At 50.4% G+C, this 20,209-nt stretch overlaps 2 protein-coding genes across 3 annotated transcripts; both read left to right on the top strand.

Moving 5' to 3' along the window:
- The first annotated feature begins 141 nt into the window (after nt 1-141).
- On the top strand, nt 142-5,557 carry LOC120896227 (DNA polymerase alpha catalytic subunit). The gene is made up of 4 exons (XM_040300208.1): nt 142-372; nt 457-660; nt 721-4,950; nt 5,030-5,557. The coding sequence occupies exons 1-4, from the start codon at nt 357-359 to the stop codon at nt 5,356-5,358; spliced, it is 4,779 nt and encodes a 1,592-aa protein (XP_040156142.1). The 5' UTR covers nt 142-356; the 3' UTR covers nt 5,359-5,557.
- Nucleotides 5,558-6,145: 588 nt separating this feature from the next.
- LOC120894219 (nucleosome assembly protein 1-like 4) lies at nt 6,146-9,510 on the top strand. 2 transcript variants are annotated; one of them, XM_040296671.1, is made up of 2 exons: nt 6,146-6,278; nt 7,116-9,510. In XM_040296671.1, exon 2 carries the CDS (start codon nt 7,182-7,184, stop codon nt 8,406-8,408), a length of 1,227 nt encoding a protein of 408 aa, XP_040152605.1. In that variant the 5' UTR covers nt 6,146-6,278; nt 7,116-7,181; the 3' UTR covers nt 8,409-9,510. The 2 variants fall into 2 exon arrangements, with proteins under 2 accessions (XP_040152605.1, XP_040152606.1); XM_040296672.1 differs by lacking the exon at nt 6,146-6,278 and adding an exon at nt 6,392-6,491.
- The last annotated feature ends 10,699 nt before the right edge of the window (nt 9,511-20,209 follow it).

The raw sequence follows: 20,209 nt of genomic DNA, 5'->3' as shown, positions 1-20,209 counted from the left end.
TTGATAAAATTTATTGCTAAATAATTCATAGTTTTTTTCTTTCTTAAAAAGTTCATAAATTTTGTATAAAAACTACACCATGTTTGTACTATTTTTGTCTAACATTTTGTCCCGTTCGGCAGCACACTGTGAGAGATCCTACGCGAGTGGTTTCGCGCCAAAACAAAACACAGCCGTCACGAACCTCGACCCAAAACAGCGAGCCGATTTCATCAACATTTGTCGTGGCGTAGGCTAATTCCCGGCTGTAATTCGATGTAAATAATAATTTAACTTATAAACAAAAAGTGTGACTAGAAGCTTAAACAGCAAGTGAAAGAATTCATCTCGATCGGTGGCTTTGCTTTGAGCCCGTAATGTGTGATTCTCCTGGTAAGGTGTCGGTGTGCTGTGTTGTTGTGTGGTGATACATTGAATTATATTGATTGTATTTTTACATGCGAAAACCTTCGTTAGGATCGGAGCAGCGTTCGAAGCGCAGGCGAATCGACAAGCATGGCCGGTTTGCGGCACTGGAACGGCTGAAGAAGGTGAAGGAGGTCGGCACCAAGAACAAGTACGAGGTGGACGAGATCGAGAACGTGTACGATGAGGTGGACGAGAAGGAGTACGCTAAAATCGTCAACGAGCGCATGCACGACGACTGGGTGGAGGATGACGGTAAGCAGCGGGATGGCAGCGTTTTCCCCCCGTTTTCTAAATGACCCTTTTTCCGCACAGACGGTCTCGGGTACGTCGAAAATGGGCGCGAAATATTCGACGAAGATGAGCTAGATCCACTGACGAGCGGCAGCCGTTCGGCAAGCAAAAAGGGAGCCAAAGGCAAGAAGCGTGTTCGTGACGATCCAGGCCACAGTCAGAGCGGACCGGTCACTGGGCGCAAATCGTTGAAAAACTACTTCAACCGTGAGCAGGCACCCAAGACAAAGGTGGAGGACGATGATGCGCTGGCGGACATTTTGGGTGAAATTAAGTCGGAAAATGGGGGCGCTGGCGAGGCGGATGGATCATCGGAAAATGGTGCAGGTTCGTCGTCGGGCAGGAAGGAAATTCGCCCGCTGCAGAGGGCGACAAAAACGGCCCCGGTCAAACCGAAAGAACTGACGGCGGAGGAGGAGATGAAGCGTTATATGGCGAATTTGAGCAAGAATTTGAAGCGATCCGAAAAGAAGGCCGCAGTGGTGGAGGAGGACAGTGACGAGGAGATGCTGAAGAATTTAATGGCCGAATCGGAGGGAAAGCCGGCGGGTAAGAAGCCGCCAGCCACACAAAAGACGGCAACGTTGATCAAGCAGGAGGCACCTCAACCGGCGGTGGTGGCTGCAGCAACGTCTGCCCCACCTACCATCAAGCAGGAACCAATGACCCAGCCAGAGCCGAGAACGGAAGAGGTGAAGGAACTGGTGAAAGCGGAACCATCCAGCCAGGAACAGTTGGGCGGCAGCACGGTGGAGAGTCACTTCCTGGATGATATGGATGATGATTTCGCTGAGATGGCGAACGTTGGGGAGCAAGTGGAAGGTGGTCCGAACAAGGCGGACGATAAGAAGGCAGAACCAGCAGAACAGGAGGAAGAGATCCCGAAGAATCTGCTGAACGCGTGGGACAGCATTTTCTCCGGCATTGAGGACGGCGGTAAGAAAGGCGGCACAGAAACGGGCGAAACCGGCGTTGAAGCGAGCGGGGAAGCCGAATGCAGCACCGAGACGATGAAGTTTTGGTTCTGGGACGCTTGGAACGATCCGAACAAGTGCCAGGGCGAGCTGTACCTGTTCGGGCGCATCGCGGCGGGCAATGGTCGCGACTTCCAGTCGATCTGCGTGCACGTGCAGAACGTCGACCGTTGCATGTATCTGCTGGCGCGCGAAACCCACACCGAAACGGGCGCCCCGGTCAGCATGCTGGACGTGTACAACGAGTTCTGTAACGATATCAGCACCAAGCTGAACATCACCAAGTACCGCACGAAGGTGGTGACGAAGAGCTTCGCCTACACGAGCGCCACCAGCTCGCTGCAGGTGCCGGTCACGGCCGAGTATCTGGAGGTGCGGTACAGTGCCAAGCTGGCGGCGCCGCCGCTCGACAAGCGCTACCGCACGATCGCGCACATCTTCGGCGCCAACACGAACGTGGTGGAGCAGTTTCTGCTCGAGCGGAAGGTGAAGGGCCCGTGCTGGATGGAGCTGCGGAACACGACGCCCCGCGAAACGAAATCGAGCTGGTGCAAGCGGGAGGTGACCGTGCCGGACATTTCGTGCGTTACGCTGGCAACGGATGCGGCCGCCACCGTGACGCCGCCGCCGCTCGTCTTTTGCTCGATCAATGTGCGCAGCACGCTGCGCAACAGCGCGAACGAGATCGTGATGATCACGATGCTGGTGAACGATCGCTTCTCGCTCGCCCAGCCGCCCCCGAACCCACCGTTCACGCGGCAGTACTGTGGCGTGACCCGGCCCACCAACACGGTCTGGCCGCTGAACTTCAATCCGGCCGACTGCAAGGCGAAGGTGACGAAGTGCGAAAGCGAACGGACGCTGCTGAGCTGGTTCCTGTCCACGTTCCAGGTGATCGATCCGGACCTGGTGGTCACGTTCGACTCGGAGGACTTCCAGCTCGACCTGATCTGCCAGCGGCTGATGACGACGAAGATGGCGCTGTGGAGCCGCATCGGCCGGCTGAAGGTGAAGAGCCTGGCCAGCCGGCGGGTGGGCGATTTCTTCGTCGGGCGCATGATCTGCGACGTGAAGACGTCGGCGGAGGAGCTGATCCGGTCGCGCAGCTACGATCTGAACACGCTCTGCGCGGAGGTGCTGAAGATTGGCGAGGGCGAGCGGAGGGACGTGCTGCTCGACGAGATCCCGGCCATGTACGAGCAGGCGGACAGCTTGGTCCAGCTGGTGGGACTGACGATGCAGGACAATTTCTACACGCTGCGGTTGATGTGCGAGCTGAATGCGCTGCCGCTGGCGCTGCAGATCACGCAGATTGCGGGCAACTTGATGAACCGTACGCTGCACGGGGGCAGGGCGGAGCGGAACGAGTTTTTGCTGCTGCACGCGTTCCACGAGAAGGATTACATCCTGCCGGACAAGGTCGGTTTCCAGGCCGGTGGTGGAGGAGGTGGACAGAAAAATGGCAAGGGCGGTGGTGAGGAGCCGGCGGCGGCAGAGAAGCGTAAACCGAAGAATAAGGCCGCATACGCCGGCGGATTGGTGCTGGACCCGATCAAGGGCTTCTACGACAAGTTTGTGCTGCTGATGGACTTTAACTCGCTGTACCCGAGCATCATCCAGGAGTACAACATCTGCTTCACGACCGTGCTGCCCCCGGCGGTGGGCGAGGGCCAGGAGGGCCCGGACCCGGACGGGGACACTGCACTGCTCGAGCCGACCATCCTGGCGACGAACGAGATCGGCATCCTGCCGCGGCAGATCCGCAAGCTGGTCGAGAGCCGCCGGGCCGTGAAGCAGCTGATGAAGGCGTCCGACCTGTCGCCCGAGCTGGCCATGCAGTACAACATACGGCAGATGGCGCTGAAGCTGACGGCCAACTCGCTGTACGGGTGTCTCGGGTACACCCGGTCGCGGTTCTACGCCCAGCATCTGGCCTCGCTGATCACGCTGAAGGGGCGCGAGATCCTGATGAACACCAAGTCGATCGTGGAGCGCATGAACTACCAGGTGATCTACGGCGACACGGACAGCATCATGGTGAGCACGAACATTACCGACTACGAGCAGGTGTACCGGATCGGGGCGAGCATCAAGCAGCACGTGAACAAGGCGTACCGCTGCCTGGAGCTGGACGTGGACGGCATCTACAAGTATCTGCTGCTGCTGAAGAAGAAAAAGTACGCCGCCGTCTCGATCAGCAAGAAGGCGGACGGTGCGTTCGTGTGCACGCAGGAGCTCAAGGGGCTGGACATAGTGCGGCGCGACTGGTCGCGCATTGCCGTGCTGGCGGGCAACATGATCCTCGCCCAGATCCTGTCCGACGCACCGATGGACGAGCGGATCGAGAACATCCATCTGCGGCTGGAAAAGCTGAAGGACGATCTGGTCGCGGGCACGCTGTCGCTGCAGCTGCTCGAAATCACCAAACAGCTGACGCGATCGCTGAACGAGTACGGCGATGCCGGCCAGCTGCCGCACGTGCAGGTTGCGCAGCGCATGAACAAGCAGCGCAACCGGAACTACAAGCGGGGCGACATGGTGAACTACATCATCTGCCAGGACGGGACGTCCGCGGCGGCGATGAAGCGGGCGTACCACATCGACGAGATACGCGACCCGGCCAATGCGGACCTGCTGAAGGTGGACGTGGAGTACTATCTGGCGCAGCAGATCCATCCGGTCGTGTTCCGCATCTGCGAGCCACTGGACGGTACGGACGCGTGCCGGTTGGCCCTTTGCCTGGGGCTCGATCCGAAGAAGTACCGCACGATGGTGAGCGGCGGTGGTGGCGGCGGTGGACCCGATGGGGGCCAGTATCAGGACGGGGAGAGTCTGATCAAGACGGCGGCGGAGCGGTACCGGCTGTGCCATCGGTTCGAGTTTACGTGCGTGGCTTGCAAGGGGAAAAATCCGGTCGCCAGTGGTTTCCGCCCGTCGGCCGGTGGACGCCACCGGTCGGTGTTTGAGCGGTGCGCCAACGAGGAGGGCGGTGCCGTCTGTACGGCTGCGCCGGTCCAGTACCTGCCGGCGATTGTGAACGAGCTGACGCTGGCGGTACGGGCCGACATACGGCGGTTCTACCAGCGCTGGATGGTGTGCGACAATCCGATCTGCAACGCGAACACGCGCATGTACTCGCACGTGGCGGCCAAAAACAACCCGTACTGTCTGCTGTGCCGCAAGGGTCTGCTCGTGCTGCAGTACTCCGAGACGGATCTGTACAACCAGCTGTGCTACTATCTCTACATGTTCGATCTGGAGCAGTACAGCCCGAAACGTAAGCAGGAAGAACGGAACAACAGCTCTCCTTTGAAGTGTAAATATTTAACTGGCCTTTCTTTTTCCTCTACTTTCAGTAACGAAAGCCCTCCCGCCGGACATTCGCAACATGTACAACCGGCTGAAGGAAACCGTTGAGCGGTTCCAGCAGCGGTCCAAGTATGGTGTCGTCAATCTGTCCAACTTCTACATGGAGTATGCCATCCCCGCGCCGAAGCAGCCGGAAAAGCTGGGCGAACCAGTGAAGTATCTGTATCCGGCACGGGACGTTGCCGCCAAGCTGGCGAAACGGTTGGACACGGCGGATGTTGCAGCCGCCGGCGATACCGTCAAGAGTGAACCGATGGACCGGAAAACGTCACTGTTGCACGAGAAGCTGATACAATGGAAACTTTATCTAAGCTAATGTAATGCTGGTGTTGTGAGTGGGTGTGTGTGCTGTGCGGCCTGTCCGGATGAGCGATGTAATATTTGTAGCTGCTGGTGGTATCACAAGGCTATTTTCAAATAAATTTCACTATCTATTTAAGAACACTATTGGTGGCGATGGCGATGGTGTAGTACAATAACGATTTAGTTAATAAAAATCAATTCGCTGTTCCATAACACATAAACAATGTTTTTCTTCATATTATTGTAAGTTCCAATTAATAATAAAAAACCGTAAAGCATTGTTGTTGAACTTTTATACCCTCTATGTGAAGAGGAAGCGACCTTGGTGAGAAATGATACAAGTTTGGTTTTATATGAGCCATTACCATTGCATAACTAGTGATCCTTAACATTCTAACGCGATTTTTCCGTAATAAATTATAATACAATTTCAACAGAATCAGTTTGCACAAAAAACCGTTGCAAATGAAATGAAAACAAACAATTCAAATGTTTGCCGGCCGGCTGTCAAACGCGGGCCAGCCAGTTTGCGCGGGAAACAACAACGCTGGTCAGTAGGTTTATTTCACCATCCGTAGTCACTTTACAACTCATTGCAACACTAAATTGCAGCTCATTTTACATAACTAACCATTAAGAAAGTGTAACATTGTAAACGTCTCCTAAAAATTGGTGTAATTTTGCGTAAAAGTGATATCACACATCTACAGATCGTTCAGCTCGACGCTATAAACGCGCAAGTATTTACGCCCTGGGTGTTCGGTTATCCGTGGCACTGCTGGACGCATGAGCACGGATAAGCGGAACCGTTTCATTCCATCGTGTGCCGTCGGAAGCTGTCTTCCATGTAAAAATTCTCTTCCCGTGTGTGGTTTTGCCGTCGTCCCAGCAGCAATCTCCCGTTTCCCTGCAAGTAGCAGCAATCGGACAAAGGTGCGTTTTGTAAGGCTGTGGTTTTTTTGTTTAATTAAAGTTGAATACACTCTATTGTGCACTGGTGTGGCGAATAGTTTGTTCTTCCGTCTTTGTTACTAGGCGGGTGGAAAGTGCGTTTCACGACAACCGCGTGTGTGGTGAGCGTGACACGACCCGGCTAATTCCGGTTCCTGTTTTGTGGCGTGTGTTAGATCTCGCTAGCCTGGCAGGGTGGGTGCGTGACGGAATGCGGCAAGGAAGGATGAGTGCGAAATTCGGCATAATTGCTTTAGCTCTAGCAGCTACAGCACACGGTTCCTCCATGTGGTGGGATTGTTCGCTGTGCTGGTAGATGATTTTTTTGTTCACTTGCACTTGTCCTGTTCTTTCTTGCCTTATTCCAAGTCGTCATTAAAATTTTGAACCCAACATATTGTTCAGAATGATGCAGCTTGTTCTCAAATACTCTGTGCCGTGGGTCTGAAAGGTTCTGGGAACAAAAACGCATGTTTCTGCGATTCCTAACCTCGCTTTTTGGCTATGATGCTTGTATTTTTTCCCCTCTTCTGCTCCTGCATACATTCTTCAAGGCCTACCGTGTGTGTGAATGTGGTAGCCGAACGGAAAAATCTAATGCGTCATAATTGAGAATGTGCGTTCTACACACACTCTCTCTTCTCCCTTTTATGGGTTGGGTTGCTTGCTGTGAATGCTCGCGGGGTTCGAGTTAGTCATCAATCGAATTTTTTTCCCCAATTTGCCCTCCCCACCTCACACTTCCCGGGGCTAGGGAACTTGTTGCCATGCTCGGTGTAATTTGCACGCTGTAATTTCCTTGCCTTCTTCTTTTTGCAGATTGCCGGTAGCACACGTTGTGATCGCCCAGCAGCGTACATAGGAAATTAGAGACAGCGCCCAAACATGACGACCGGTGCCAAGACGGAATCCGCGTCGGAGTGCGAGGTGCCCGACTTCGTCGATGCGCCCGGCTACCTGGACCCGTTCTCGCGCCGCTATATGATGAAACAGTTCATCCAGTCGCTGCCGGAAGCGGCCCAGCAGCGGGTGAACGCGCTGAAGCATCTGCAGGTCGAGTACACCAAGTTGGAGGCGAAGTTCTTCGAAGAGGTGTACCAGCTGGAGTGTAAATATCAGCAGCTCTACCAGCCGATCGTCGACCGGCGAAAGGAGATCGTGTCCGGCAAGGCCGACCCGACGCCGGAGGAGGCGGCCTGGGTGGATCCACCGCGCAAGAAGGAGGACGGCGAGGACGAGGAGGAGCAGGAGGAGGAGGACGACGAGATTAACGAGAAGCTGAAGAAGATGGCGCTCAACTACCACAAGGAGCTGCCGGCGAACGGGCAGGGCATCCCGAACTTCTGGCTAATGGTGTTCAAGAACACGGAAGCGCTGGCAGAGCTGGTGCACCCGCACGACGAGCCGGTGCTGGAGTACCTGCGCAACCTGAACATCGTGTACGAGAAGGAGCCGATGTCGTACGTGATCGAGTTCCACTTCGACCCGAACCCGTACTTCAAGGACACGGTGCTGACGAAGAAGTACTTCCTGCGCTGCAAAATCGACAGTGACGAGCCGTTCAGCTTCGAGGGGCCGGAAATTTTCAAGTGCACCGGCTGCCCGATCAACTGGAACGCGGGCAAGAACGTGACGGTGAAAACGATCAAGAAGCAGCAGAAGCACAAACAGCGCAACGCCACGCGCATGGTGATGAAGACGCAGCCGACGGAATCGTTCTTTAACTTCTTCTCGCCGCCCCGCGTCCAGGAGGACGACACGATAGACCCGGAAACGCAGTTCCTGATCGGGCGCGACTTCGAGGTCGGACACTTCCTGCGCGCCCGCATCATCCCGAAGGCCGTCCTGTACTACACCGGCGAGGTGGTGGACGATGACGACGACGAGGATGATGAGGAGGAGGAGGAGGAAGAGGAGGACGACGACGAGGATATGGAGGATGGGGATGATGAGGAGGACGAGGAGGACGACGATGACGATGAGGAGGAGGAAAGTGCACCGAAGCCACCGGCGGCGGCGAGCAATCGGGCGAAGAAGGCGAAGGGTGGCCGTGGAGCCGGCGGTGGCGGCGGCAAAAAGGGCGAGCAGCCTCCGGAATGTAATCAGCAGTGAGGCGGAGAGGTGATAAGAAGAGAGAGGGCCGGATGGGTGTAGAGTGTGTGTGGTCAATTCATGGATAGCAAGAACCAACCTACACCAATTTTAGCCGCGCGGTCCGTCGTCATCATCGTCCTATCTGAAACGTGCTGCTCCTCCATCATAAACACAATTTTGTTTGTTTCTGTGTGTCGTGTTCTTTATGAGCGTTGACGTTCTCGTTGCACACCCCGCCAACATCTGGGTGCACTCACACACACATACACGCACACAGAGTCAGAACTCATTGTATCCGTAGCAAAATCCAACATCATCGCATAAACAAACAGGGAAAATCGGAAGGCCAAGTCTTCAGGAAGCAGTGTGTCAGTTAGTACTGACTAAAACAGGGGTAGGGAAAACGTTTAGAAAGCGAAGAGCAGGATATTAGGGGGCAAGAGGCAGCGGCAGTAACAGGCGTGTTTCGACGAGGGAGAGAGAGAAGGAACGTGGTTGAACGAGCGAAAATGATTAACAGCAAAATTCTGTCGTAATTCCGCTACGGGCATGCATAGATACCTTGGTCGGAAAAGAATCTTGTATTCCTGATAATCGACATACTCTAGCGATGCTAAGTTTCATTCGAAGTTAAGTTGTCTATTATACACCGTGCTACACACCCACATCATCATATACGCTATACATACACAACAAAACTCTAAACTACAACACACAACTCCATACTTAGTAGGCGATGCGCACACGTCCGCGCGTGTCGTTCGCGGCCACGAAACGACGATGCGCTAATGCTGTGGCCAAGAGCGCCATCCTCCAGGAGCGAGAAGGAGGAAACGTGTGTGGAATGTGTGTGTGTTTCGCGTACTTTGAATTCCATTTGTTAAACCTATATCAAAGCAGAAGGCAGTTGTATCTCTCGTAGAAAAGAAAAGAAAAAATGGCAAACGCTTTTGCTCTCGCCTTTCCACTACTGTAACAGCAACAGAAAACAAAACAAACGGAACACGACTCGAACCAGCCAGGATTACACTACACGAAAGGAAGAGAACAACCTATACATTAATAAAAACTTGTATTTTTGTTATCGGGAAAACCACCAACATGGTACTATTTCTAATAACCTGGTATCGCGTCACTGCTGTTTTATTCCACCAAGCTTTCGTCGCTCTGCTTAGGCGATGGTATGGTGAACTTCGTGCAAACACGTGGTGTAAGGGGGGGATTTTAATTAGGATGAGGAATTTCGTTTCGAATGACTCCCGAACTTTAACGACAAAAGTGTGCTTTTATTTTAACTGGAAATGAGGCGAGACTAGAACTGTTACACGGCAGTTAAGTTTGGCAGAGAGTTAGTGAAGAGGAAGAAATTTGATGGTGTTTTAATTTGTGGAACCATCACCATTCCAATTGGACATGAAGGTGTTGATCGAAGCTAAAAATGCGTGAAACATTTTAACTGGTTAGAGAACTATGATAATTAAATACGATTGGTGGCGACGACGCTGGCGAGCTTTTTAACTGAAAAAATGTAATCGAATATTGAGTTTCACTAACAAACACTCGTTTAATGTTGGAAGCTTTTTGGTTGGTTTGCGGGGGAATCACAATCGCTGTGCAGTGTTTTCCGGTAACACGGCTCAAATCCTTCCTGCTTTTATAATAAAGTATGTGAAACATTACATTCTCTTCCTGCAATCTTTTCCTTCAGTTTCGCTATTGCTACGAATATTTAAACGAACATAACTGGAGAAACATTAGAAAACGCGTCGACAGAGGGTGGAAGGGGGATGGTATAGAAGGTCTGCCTGTAACAACGTATCGCAACACATGCCCGCGTAATCGCAGTTGCGCCAGCTTTTGCAAGCTTTTATGCTGTTTCCGATAGATGGCGCTCACGCGCGTGTAAGCACTATCGGAACAGCGTTGGCGCGAAATTGAAAGCGGCGTTTGAAATCACACCGTTGCGGGGTTTGTAATGAGTGCATGAAGTTAATGAGTTTATTAGTTATCAGTGACACACAACACCAAGGTAGAAATGTGATGTTTTCTCAGAAATTACACGTACCAGAGTACGAGTACTACATTATGCTAATGAGCACGGCAACTCACGGCCTGCCGTAACATATGCACTCTTATCAGAACTATCCAATTATGCACTACTAGGAATTCCGTACACATACGCATTAAAATAATTCCTTTAACATACCCGTACCTTGTAGCAGTGCTAATGATGTATCTGCGCACAGATTCATCCCTCATCACGACCTCAATTCATTATGCCTTTTCGATGCCAAATGCTGCGATTTGGCGGTGCTCTTTGAAAGGCAGGAGAGCGATATTTCGTTAAATTATTCATCAACGAATCTATGTTGCTCTGGCGAGTTTCTCCAAGAACAGCGAGCACGTACGTACGGAAAGGTGACACACACGCACACGCGCACACATGCTCATACACTAAGGTCTGATTGCAGTAACTGCAAATTAATGATTGACACGGAGAGTTCGGTACCGTTCGTGGAGCAGACGGGGGTAGACGAGGATTCAATTATATCGCGCAGCATTTCCAGCGCAGCACAGATTGTATGGTAAATCGGTAACTTTGGTAATCTTTTATGGGACCTGGCAACACCCACCCTACAGTGAGTTCCGTATGTGTGTGGGTGTTTTCGCACGAAGCTAAGATTTAATGCTGTTGGCCTTCCGTCGTTTTTTTTAATCATTTTTACAACGAAACTCGTTAGCATGCTGCTTAGTTTGCACGCTAGTTTTCGAACACTGTGCGTGTGTGTGTGCGGCGGTTTTGGGTGCGTTTGACACAGGCACGGCAGGCGCAAGCTGCAAACCCCATCTTGTCAAGGTGCCGGGGCCCGGCTGACAAAGTTCGCAATCGAATTAACGAAATCCACGCAATCCGCCTGTCAGCAGCATCTCGGTTCGGTTTCCCTCGGTTGGCTCGGGCGGGGATGGAAGTCCCGGAAGAATGGATGCCGGCGCGGGCACAAAACCGCAAAAACCCACATCGACGAAGATGTCGGCTTATTGCGTACATTCCGGCTTGGGCGTTCGGGGGTGGCACTACCAGCGGTCCCGCTGACACTTTCCTACACGCTGGCGTCCTTCTTTATACCGCGTGGTCCCTGTTTTCCGCTTGACACATCCTCCCCCTTCCCCATCCCCTTTCCCCTACCCACACCCTTGATGGAATGTAATTTAATTTAGCCAAGAAAACTCACCCGACACTACTACGGCATGATGTCGTCGGTGACTTCTCTTGCCTGGGGAACACATAGTGGGGAGTGGTAGATTAATACCTTCCAGGGATAGGGACAGGGCGGGAAGGGGGCGAGCTTTTCCCATTGCCAGTTTGTCTATACGTATCGACGACTACGACGGTGATGCTTTGCCAAGGAACAAGATTCCTAGCTTCGTTTGCATTCGAACGCTACCGAGGAAGCCTTCGACACGGTACTACGGTGGACCCGGAGAGCGGTGGAATGTCGATCGGAAATCCATTTCGCGCTGCAATTGACGCTTTGTAGAAGTGGCAAAACCCCGGGTTCGGGCCTTTGCCACAACAGGCGTACATGCGTACCAGGATAGAAATTAGCATTTTCTTCCTGTCAGGGCCGGGACAGTAATGCCGTGCCTGACTAGCGACAGGCGCTGGAGAGAATTTCAATAAATATTTTACGCCCAACGCCCGATGACGTGCACACTACCATGTTGTGTTGTGTCTGGTGGAGGTACAAATTAATGATGGTGTTATTATGGCATTCCGTATCGCTAAAGGGTGTCGGCAGCATGTTGAGTTAGATAGTGTACTAAGGTTAGTGTATGCGACAGGTTAGACCCGTTCGCTTGACCCGATGTTCGGCATAACAGGTTTAATCCTCATTACTGAAGCATCGGTTGTTATTTGGAAATAATTACAAACCTCCTGATAATTGTTATGCTCTTTGATTGTAAAGCTCCTAAGCTACTAAGCTAAGCTACTAAAACTGATACCTTTCTATCGTTGCAACAGCTGTCAAAAAATAGAATGATTTTATTGCTATACGCCTTAAAGTATGCAATACGTATGGCAGTACGTCACTAACATCTAAGCTGCAAAGCAGATACTTACTTACTTACTTATCCGGCGCTAAAACCGCTTTGGTGCGGTCTTGGTCTGCCTGGAGGAGTGTCCGAAATCGCCTTCGTCTGCCAGTCCGTTATCCCGGCCCTAATGGCAGACGCCTCCACGCTATCTTGCCACCTCAGTTTGGGCCTACCACGCCCGCTCTGTCCTTGTGGACGGCCTAACAAGACTTTACGGGCTGGGTCGTCCGTTGCGATGCGTACAACATGGCCAGCCCAGATGGCCAGCCTGGTGAGCTTGATACGCTGCGCGATAGTGAGGTCGCCGTACATCTCGTATACCTCATCGTTATAACGACTCCTCCATTGTTCTTCCACACATACGCGGCCAAGACCGTCTAAGAGGGCTTCGTCAGATTTGGACAGTGTCCATGTCTCAGAAGAATATATGAGTACCGATACTATATAAGTACTATATAGTTCCCGCTTCGTCGGTCACGATAGGTTCTTCGAGGTGAACTGAATGTTCTTCAGGCTATAGAATGACTGGTTGGCAGCCAGCGTCCTTGCGCGAAAGCAGATACTACATGCATTATAGTGGTTTTAGAGATGGGAATGTTAGCAGCAAAGCAAAGCAGATACTACATGCTTTATAGCCAAATATGGCCCGCTGCAATATTTAAACCGGACCGTGAAAGCATGTACCTGATCTTGAAAGATGGGAAGAACCTATTCGTATGCAAATTATTGAACGTCTTTTGTTATGCAATTTTAAACCGTCCAACGCTTCCAACTTTGATCATTCGTAATATTGATTGACATTGCTTCTATGAGCATTTGAAAACATACACGAACCGTAAAAAAAACCCGAAATCTGATTTTTGTTTTACAACTACGACGTTTATACACTTTTGCTTATTTACAACAATTGTCAAAGAGCTATTATTTGCCTCAGTTCAATCCAACTTCGAAATGAATGAAATCAAATTAAATTACTTTATTTTACCTTTTTACTGCTTGAGAACACATCAACGAAAGCTAATTCACTTACTACACTTAGAGCATCATGCATACGGCTGAAACACACGACACAACGAAACACAAAGCAAGAGTGGCAACCACTACTTTCAACTACGGTACACCGGTGCCTGATGGTGATGAGGAAATGATACACCAATAACTTGCATTAATTGAACTCCTTGCCATTGCCTTGCTTTGCCAATACCGTGCTGGTTTTAATTGCGTTGATCATTCGGTTTTTTAATTGATTTAGACATTCCACAACATCGCCGGACGATCCCAGCGAAGGAGGAGGAAGAGGGAGGGGAGAGGGGGGGGAGTAAGGAACGAACTATGAAAGATAATTAAAAATAAATCCATTTATTTATCATCTACTCCGAGTAGGGGTCGGTTCGAATGAGTCGCCACTTGCATTGGTGCGATTGGTGCACCGGTTTGTCTGCAAGGTATGTTAGAAGGTAGTGTGCAAGGCCCTGTCGCAACGGTGTTCACAATCCAGTAGCTCGTTCCGGGGTTTTCTTTTGCACGTGATAGAAGGGCAAGGGTGGAATGTTATTAGTTTTCAATAGGGATAAGAGAGTGAGCTGGCAATCGATGTGCATTCGATGCAACGAAGGCTCCATTCGAAGGCTGTCCTAATCGAATGTATGGCCGGCCACACGGCGGTACCCTACGCAAGACAAACAAACAAAAACCGAGTGCAAGCTAGCTTAAATGGCATCCGGAATGTCTGATCCGCACCATGGCCATAATTTCATCTGACACTTGTTAGTGAGTGGTTCTGTTTTGAGAGCTTGCCGTGTTCAACGTTCCGGCGTGTCGAGCTCTGGCCCTGGCATTGATTGCATCCCCCGGTAAGCATTTCCAGTTCAAGCAAGCCAGGAAGATCGGGAGGGGCAGCATGACGCCATCTAAGGATGCAGCTAACAATACATACCTTCACCTGGGTTAGGAGGCAATCTAACAAGAGACTGTGTCACTGAAGGCAGGAAATGAAATCAATAATTATTGTTGATCCACTAGCGAGCACAGCCTACGGGCATCGCCGCATCTCGGATTACTGCACACAAATACAAACCTCTGAAAAGCCCCCCCCGAGGGCCCAGTTTCGCCATTAGTCATAGCGGGATTTGGCGAGGCTAGGCCTAGGTGTGGGTATGGGATGGATTTTGATGAAGCACTTTCCAATCTAGTACAAGGAAGTGAAGGTTCTCGCAATGTGCCATAATTTCTTACAACCCCCCCCCCCCCACTACTCGTTGTTGGTCTAGAAGGGACCCAGGGGGTTAAGGAAACTGTTTGCATTGACGCACAAGGACAGTGTGGTTTTCGAGCCACAAATTTGCGGTCGAATTCGTGTCCATGCCGGTACATGTGGTGGTTCTCTACACACCAGAGAACCAGAGTTGAGACAACGTTGGTACGAAACGTTGGCCGGAACGCTGTTCCTACAAATCGTATACCATTGCCACGTCGGTACAGCCGCCTCATCGATATCAGGGCTTTAACGCTACTAAACTCTATCCAGTGCTGCAAAATGTCACTGTCAATGTCATAAAACAAAATCTGACTGAAACAAATTCCATATCAGCGTCATGTACTCAGTTGTGTTAATCAGAGGTGGTACTCATAACGGTTGGTGTGACCAATGCATACTTCATGACATTTTTGCAACCACTGACAGTTTGGCAAAATGTCACTAACATAGTCATGACAAATTCCTCCTGACACAAAACCATGTCAGCGTCACAAGCTCTACTGTGATAATCAGAGGCGAGGCTCAAACAGTTGCTGCGACAATCACATGCTTGGTGACATTGTGTGCAACCAACTCTTGGTCAGGGAGATATACGGTGCATGTGAGTGGTTCCAAGAAACAAAATGAGCATGGTTTCTCGCTCTGTTTGACCCGACAGATAATCAAAACAGACAGAAGGGAGAAAGCATGCTCATTTTGTTGCTTGAGCCCTCATGCTAAGCATATTTCAAGAATGTCGTGATTATCGCCGACAAAAATGTTGTGTCCAAGTGAGTGACCATGAGTTGAGTGCTTATCAAACTGTCACCAAGCATGTGATTGATCCTCCAACTGTTTGAGTCTTGTCACTGATCGAGCTTCGTTCCAGTCATGAGTGTTGGTGTCTGAAACAGTGACTCATGATTATGCTTGCGCCGGCATTAAGCTAAGCTTATCAGTCAGAGTATCGCGCGGGACTCAAACATTCGCATGTCGTGTTCGGCATGTCATGACGTTTTGAGTATCAGCAATGAGCATCAAGCTTACACCGATATATTCATTGTTTTCGTTGGTGGAAAGCTCGTGATGCTTATGACATTTTGCAGCACTGTGTCTATCTCTCTCTGTGTGTGTTTATGTCTTGCCTTTGCTAGCCCACATTATTTATGTTTATTCAATAACCAATTTATTTCCGTTGCTCGACACAATCAACGCGACGAGCTTTTGGTGGGCACTTTCGGGGATGGTACACACCAAACCGAGGGGGGGGGGGGGCATTGCATGTCGATAAATATGGGAATCATTTCTTCGTTTACCCTTAAACAAACTATCCACAAACACTGTGAGGAGATTTGTGAGACAATCCCCCCTTCATAGTATACCTTTCCCACTTGAAAGCCGAAGCTGTTTCCCCGTTTGTCAACCACTGCCCACTGTCGATAGCTTTGGAAGGGCAAGGGGTTTTGCGTGCACTGGATGAATTCGTGAAGCATCGGTACACGAATAGCTCGTGCCTCGGTTGGTACCGTTGGTACCGGTGGTTTCTGTTTTTTTGTTGCTTTTTCTGGTGGGATTTACATTTTTCCCACAGCCACTCACTTGTGCTCTAAAGCGAAACCTCAATCGACCAGGACTGACGTTGGTCATTGGAAGCGAATGGAGACGCTTGTGCTTTATGGTTATCGCCTGACCTGTGTGGCGTAGTGTTTTCATTTAGTAAACCGATACTAAAACACACACACACACATACACACACACATACCTATAGAGAGATGTGCAGAACGCTGATTGGGAAAGCATTGAGATAGGTCAGTTGTGTGATTTGGCTAAGCAACTGCACAACTGCCCGTACCATCTATAATCCCGGACGAGGTGAAATCCATCCCCCAAAAAACCTCACCACGAAACGGTACGCGGCAAGGGAGTGTTTAGTTCCTTTTACCGTATTTGCAACCCGCAACTACGTCCCCAAAACTGCCACCACGTCTGCCATGGTCGGCCGAGTTTTATGGCAGAAAATGTGCAATAACTTCCGGAAGAAACATTACCCTTGTGTGCATCAGTTCACATCATCGTGTACGTTTTGAACGAAATGGGGTGCACGGGTCGTTCAATCGTTCGGCAAACCATGAAGCTTGATGGAATGAAGGTTGATTCGGAGGAAGGGGGAAATTGCAACATTCCGTCATTCGTTCACTGCCGTGACATCGATGCTTCGAACGGGAGTATTAATCGAAAAAAGGGTTCGGTTTCGATGGAAAAGTCCGTCCAGATTGGAAGGAAGTTAGAAGCACCGGAGAAGTGGAAATGCCCAATCGGGAAACAGAGGCAGAACATTGCAACCGATTAATTAGCCAGCCAGCGTGAGCGGTGAAGGCGCGGGGTCCATCAATTTGCTGGCTGCTGAATGACCCACAACTGGATCACTTTATTGGGAGCCAATTTTTTGCTCTCTGGCCACTTATTTATCCCACAAAATTCCCATTCCCGTAATGGAAAGCTTTCCAATAAGAAAGCATTGCACTGTTTGCCGACCGGCTCCGGTGGTGGAATTTTACCAATGCACAATTACACGCAGCCGTCGCCCATGGTAACGGGAGGCAAAGGTAATTATCCTCCTACCAAGAAACGGACAAGCGCAAGTAGACTCTTAATTAGCCTGCCATAATTGTACGATGCGCTCGTGTTGAAGCTGACCTCGAGCAAATAAAAAAATTTAAAAAACACAAAAATCTCCGTGCCCAAATGCCGGAAAACTTCTTCTTTTAGACAAACAAAAAAACAAAAAAACAACAGGAAAACGCAAGAAAGCAAAGCAAAACAAATGCAAAGTAATTGTGAAAAAAAAAAACGCTCAAGTTTTGACAGTTTTGTCCCCCACCCAAAAACCTGCGATGATCTTTGCCATGCGGCCGTGTCCAACGGCAACAGTGGGCGCTGTTGGGATTGCTGGATTTATAATGAGCAGTAAGTTCGCAGAAATCATCAAACTGCGTCACTCGAGGGAGGAAGCTAACTTTGCGACTTCGAATGTCACCGTACATTGGACGTTTGGGTGGACATTAGTGAAATAAATTGTTAGGTTACTCGATGCGTCCTACCGCACGGTAAAGAACGTCCAAAGATGCTCTAAAAGATGGCACACACTGGCCGCTGCAAGGCTCGGTCCGTGAGCCGTGCGTACTTTCGTCGGCTTTTACTTCCAAGAATGCCGTCTTTCGACTCGGTATCTCGGCTTCGGGGTACATGTTCTTCTCTTTCTTCGGAGAAAAGGGCTCGATGCAACCACTTTCCGGTTCCCATCTTTCCCCCAAATCCCCATCCTAATTGTGCACCCCCCTCCCCCCTTTTTGTGTGGGCTTCCTTTCGCCGGGGCCGTTTGCTCTGCCCCTGCCAGGCTGCCGGTGTCCTTGTGGCGGATCTTTGGTACCGGGGCCAGCACGGCGCTCTTTCATCGATTCACCGATGAGTGGTTTTGCGTTTTGTTGTTGTGTATGGGGGGGAGGAGAACTGTGGGATGGGCAGATAGACAATGAGGACTTCACCCCCCTCGGGTGCGGCACGGAACAGGCACGGACGGACAAAATGTTTCCTGGGCTGGAATTAATTGGACGACGTCGTTGACTTCGTTTGTTGTCACCATCGTTGTCGTCGTCGCCGTCCTTTCCATTGACAGCCGTGGCCACGATGGCTCGTGACCGTGGCGATGTATGTCACAGCCCGAGAGTGCAAGGAACGATGATGGTTGTTGACAGCGAGCGTTCCCTTTTGGCGCAGCACACATCATTGGGGTTTGTGCGGGTGTGTATGTGTGTTGAACGAATGACACGGTTTTCTGATGAAACTTTGGATTTTCAGAACTTCAAGAAGAATTTGTTCTCTTTTCGATACCAAAAAAAATGTCAAATTTATCCTGACACTATACAAAAGTTTCACATTCTATCACTAGCAAACTCTAATTTGACAGCTGTCATGTGTTAAAAGTGACAGAATAGTAGCATACAGTGTGTAGGGAGCAAAACAAAAACAAAATGTAAGTAACGCTGACTTCAGTTACTTACTACGAGCTCAAACTATCTTACCAACTTCTCTGGTCCGAACTGTTCATCGTACTGAGCGGCAGATTTCACACTATCGTGAGCAAACACAAGAGATCCTTTTGTAAGCACCTCATTTCACCTAAAAACGATGTTTGGCCTTGTGATGTTACACCTTTTTCAGGCCTCCGTTTGGGCAGCTTTGAGCCCAACCCAAGGAGACCGTGCTCGGAAATGGTTCCGAGCAAGTGCAGTAGCACCGGCCCATAGTTGGTGGAACTATTCACCATGATGCGGTTGTGTTTCAAAGACACAGAAAGTGAACGGGAAGCAGCAGCAGTAGTGGGGCAGAGAGGAAGTCATCCATCTTCTTCCGAGTGTTTTCTTCCTGTGTTTTTCTCATCCGGTGTTCTTCTCAAAACTGCCTTCCCTGTGCAGCCTGTTTTGCAGCTGTTTAGCTTCCGTCCTGATTCCGTTTGCCATCACACCGCCGGGGCCGTGATAAGGTATCAGGCTAGCGAAATTAGGTTTTACCCAAATGGCTGTCCTCAATGTGCCCCCTCCCGACATCGGCATTGATCGGCTGCTTCCTACGACGGAAACTCTCGCCATTGGACATCGTTGGCGTTTGAACAAAACGTTCCAAGAATTCGAGGTTCGGGACGTGTCTTTCACGTGCCTCCCCCGGGGGGTGGGTTGCCACGATAAGTCATCACGGTGCGCCGTTGCTATGGTGAAATTAGCCTGGAATCCTGGGCTGACAATAGCTTCTACTGTCGTGTTGTGGGAGTAAACCACACGAAGCTACACGGTGAAGCTACACATACCCACGCAAACCGTGTCAGGGTAATGGGACGCTTGCTTCAGCAACAATTCGACAATGTGTTTGGTATGTGTTTGGGTAGAGGTGTATGAATGATGCTTTTCGCGCTTGATTTGATTTTTCCACTGTTTGCTTGTGGGTGTGTGTGTGTTTGCTGATGCGCCATTGTTCGGGGGTTTCTTACCTTCGGCCTTACCTTCGGGAGTAGGAGATTTGCTGGAAGCCACATGATCAATTCATCTTTTCGACTCTCTCTCTCTCTCTCTCTCCTCCTATTTTCACTACATTCACAAACAAACTTTAGCATCATTTGTATTGCCCGGCGTCATGTTTGTTTTTTCCAACCCGCTTCAGGTCTTATATCATGTCATTTTCCTCCCCTTTTTTCTGTTTGTTTATGAGGCTGTGGCGTTGCTGACCGTACCGGCTTGCCAGCCGAACATGACAAAGGCACTGCCACTGGCACAGCCGGTACGTGTACAAATATTCTACCACCGGGATGCCCGGGCGCCGGTGCCCGCTGGGAGCAAAGATTCCGGTCCAGTTGATTGGCAATGGTGAGAAAATGGTTGAAATTGAATTGGAAAACTTTTCTCACCTTCGAACGTGCGGGTGGCTGGTGTGT

Source organism: Anopheles arabiensis, chromosome 2, assembly GCF_016920715.1.
Source record: "Anopheles arabiensis isolate DONGOLA chromosome 2, AaraD3, whole genome shotgun sequence".
Taxonomy (NCBI): Eukaryota; Metazoa; Arthropoda; class Insecta; order Diptera; family Culicidae; genus Anopheles; species Anopheles arabiensis.
This window is presented reverse-complemented; position numbering and strand designations above follow the sequence as displayed.

Excerpts from the sequence above, each read along its gene's own strand:
- LOC120896227 (XM_040300208.1), top strand. Across the intron at positions 661-720 it reads CGACTGGGTGGAGGATGACG|ACGGTCTCGGGTACGTCGAA; the intron begins GTAAGCAGCGGG and ends TTTTCCGCACAG. Across the intron at positions 4,951-5,029 it reads GGAGCAGTACAGCCCGAAAC|TAACGAAAGCCCTCCCGCCG; the intron begins GTAAGCAGGAAG and ends CTCTACTTTCAG.
- LOC120894219 (XM_040296671.1), top strand. The coding sequence starts at position 7,182 with ATGACGACCGGTGCCAAGACGGAATCCGCGTCGGAGTGCGAGGTGCCC.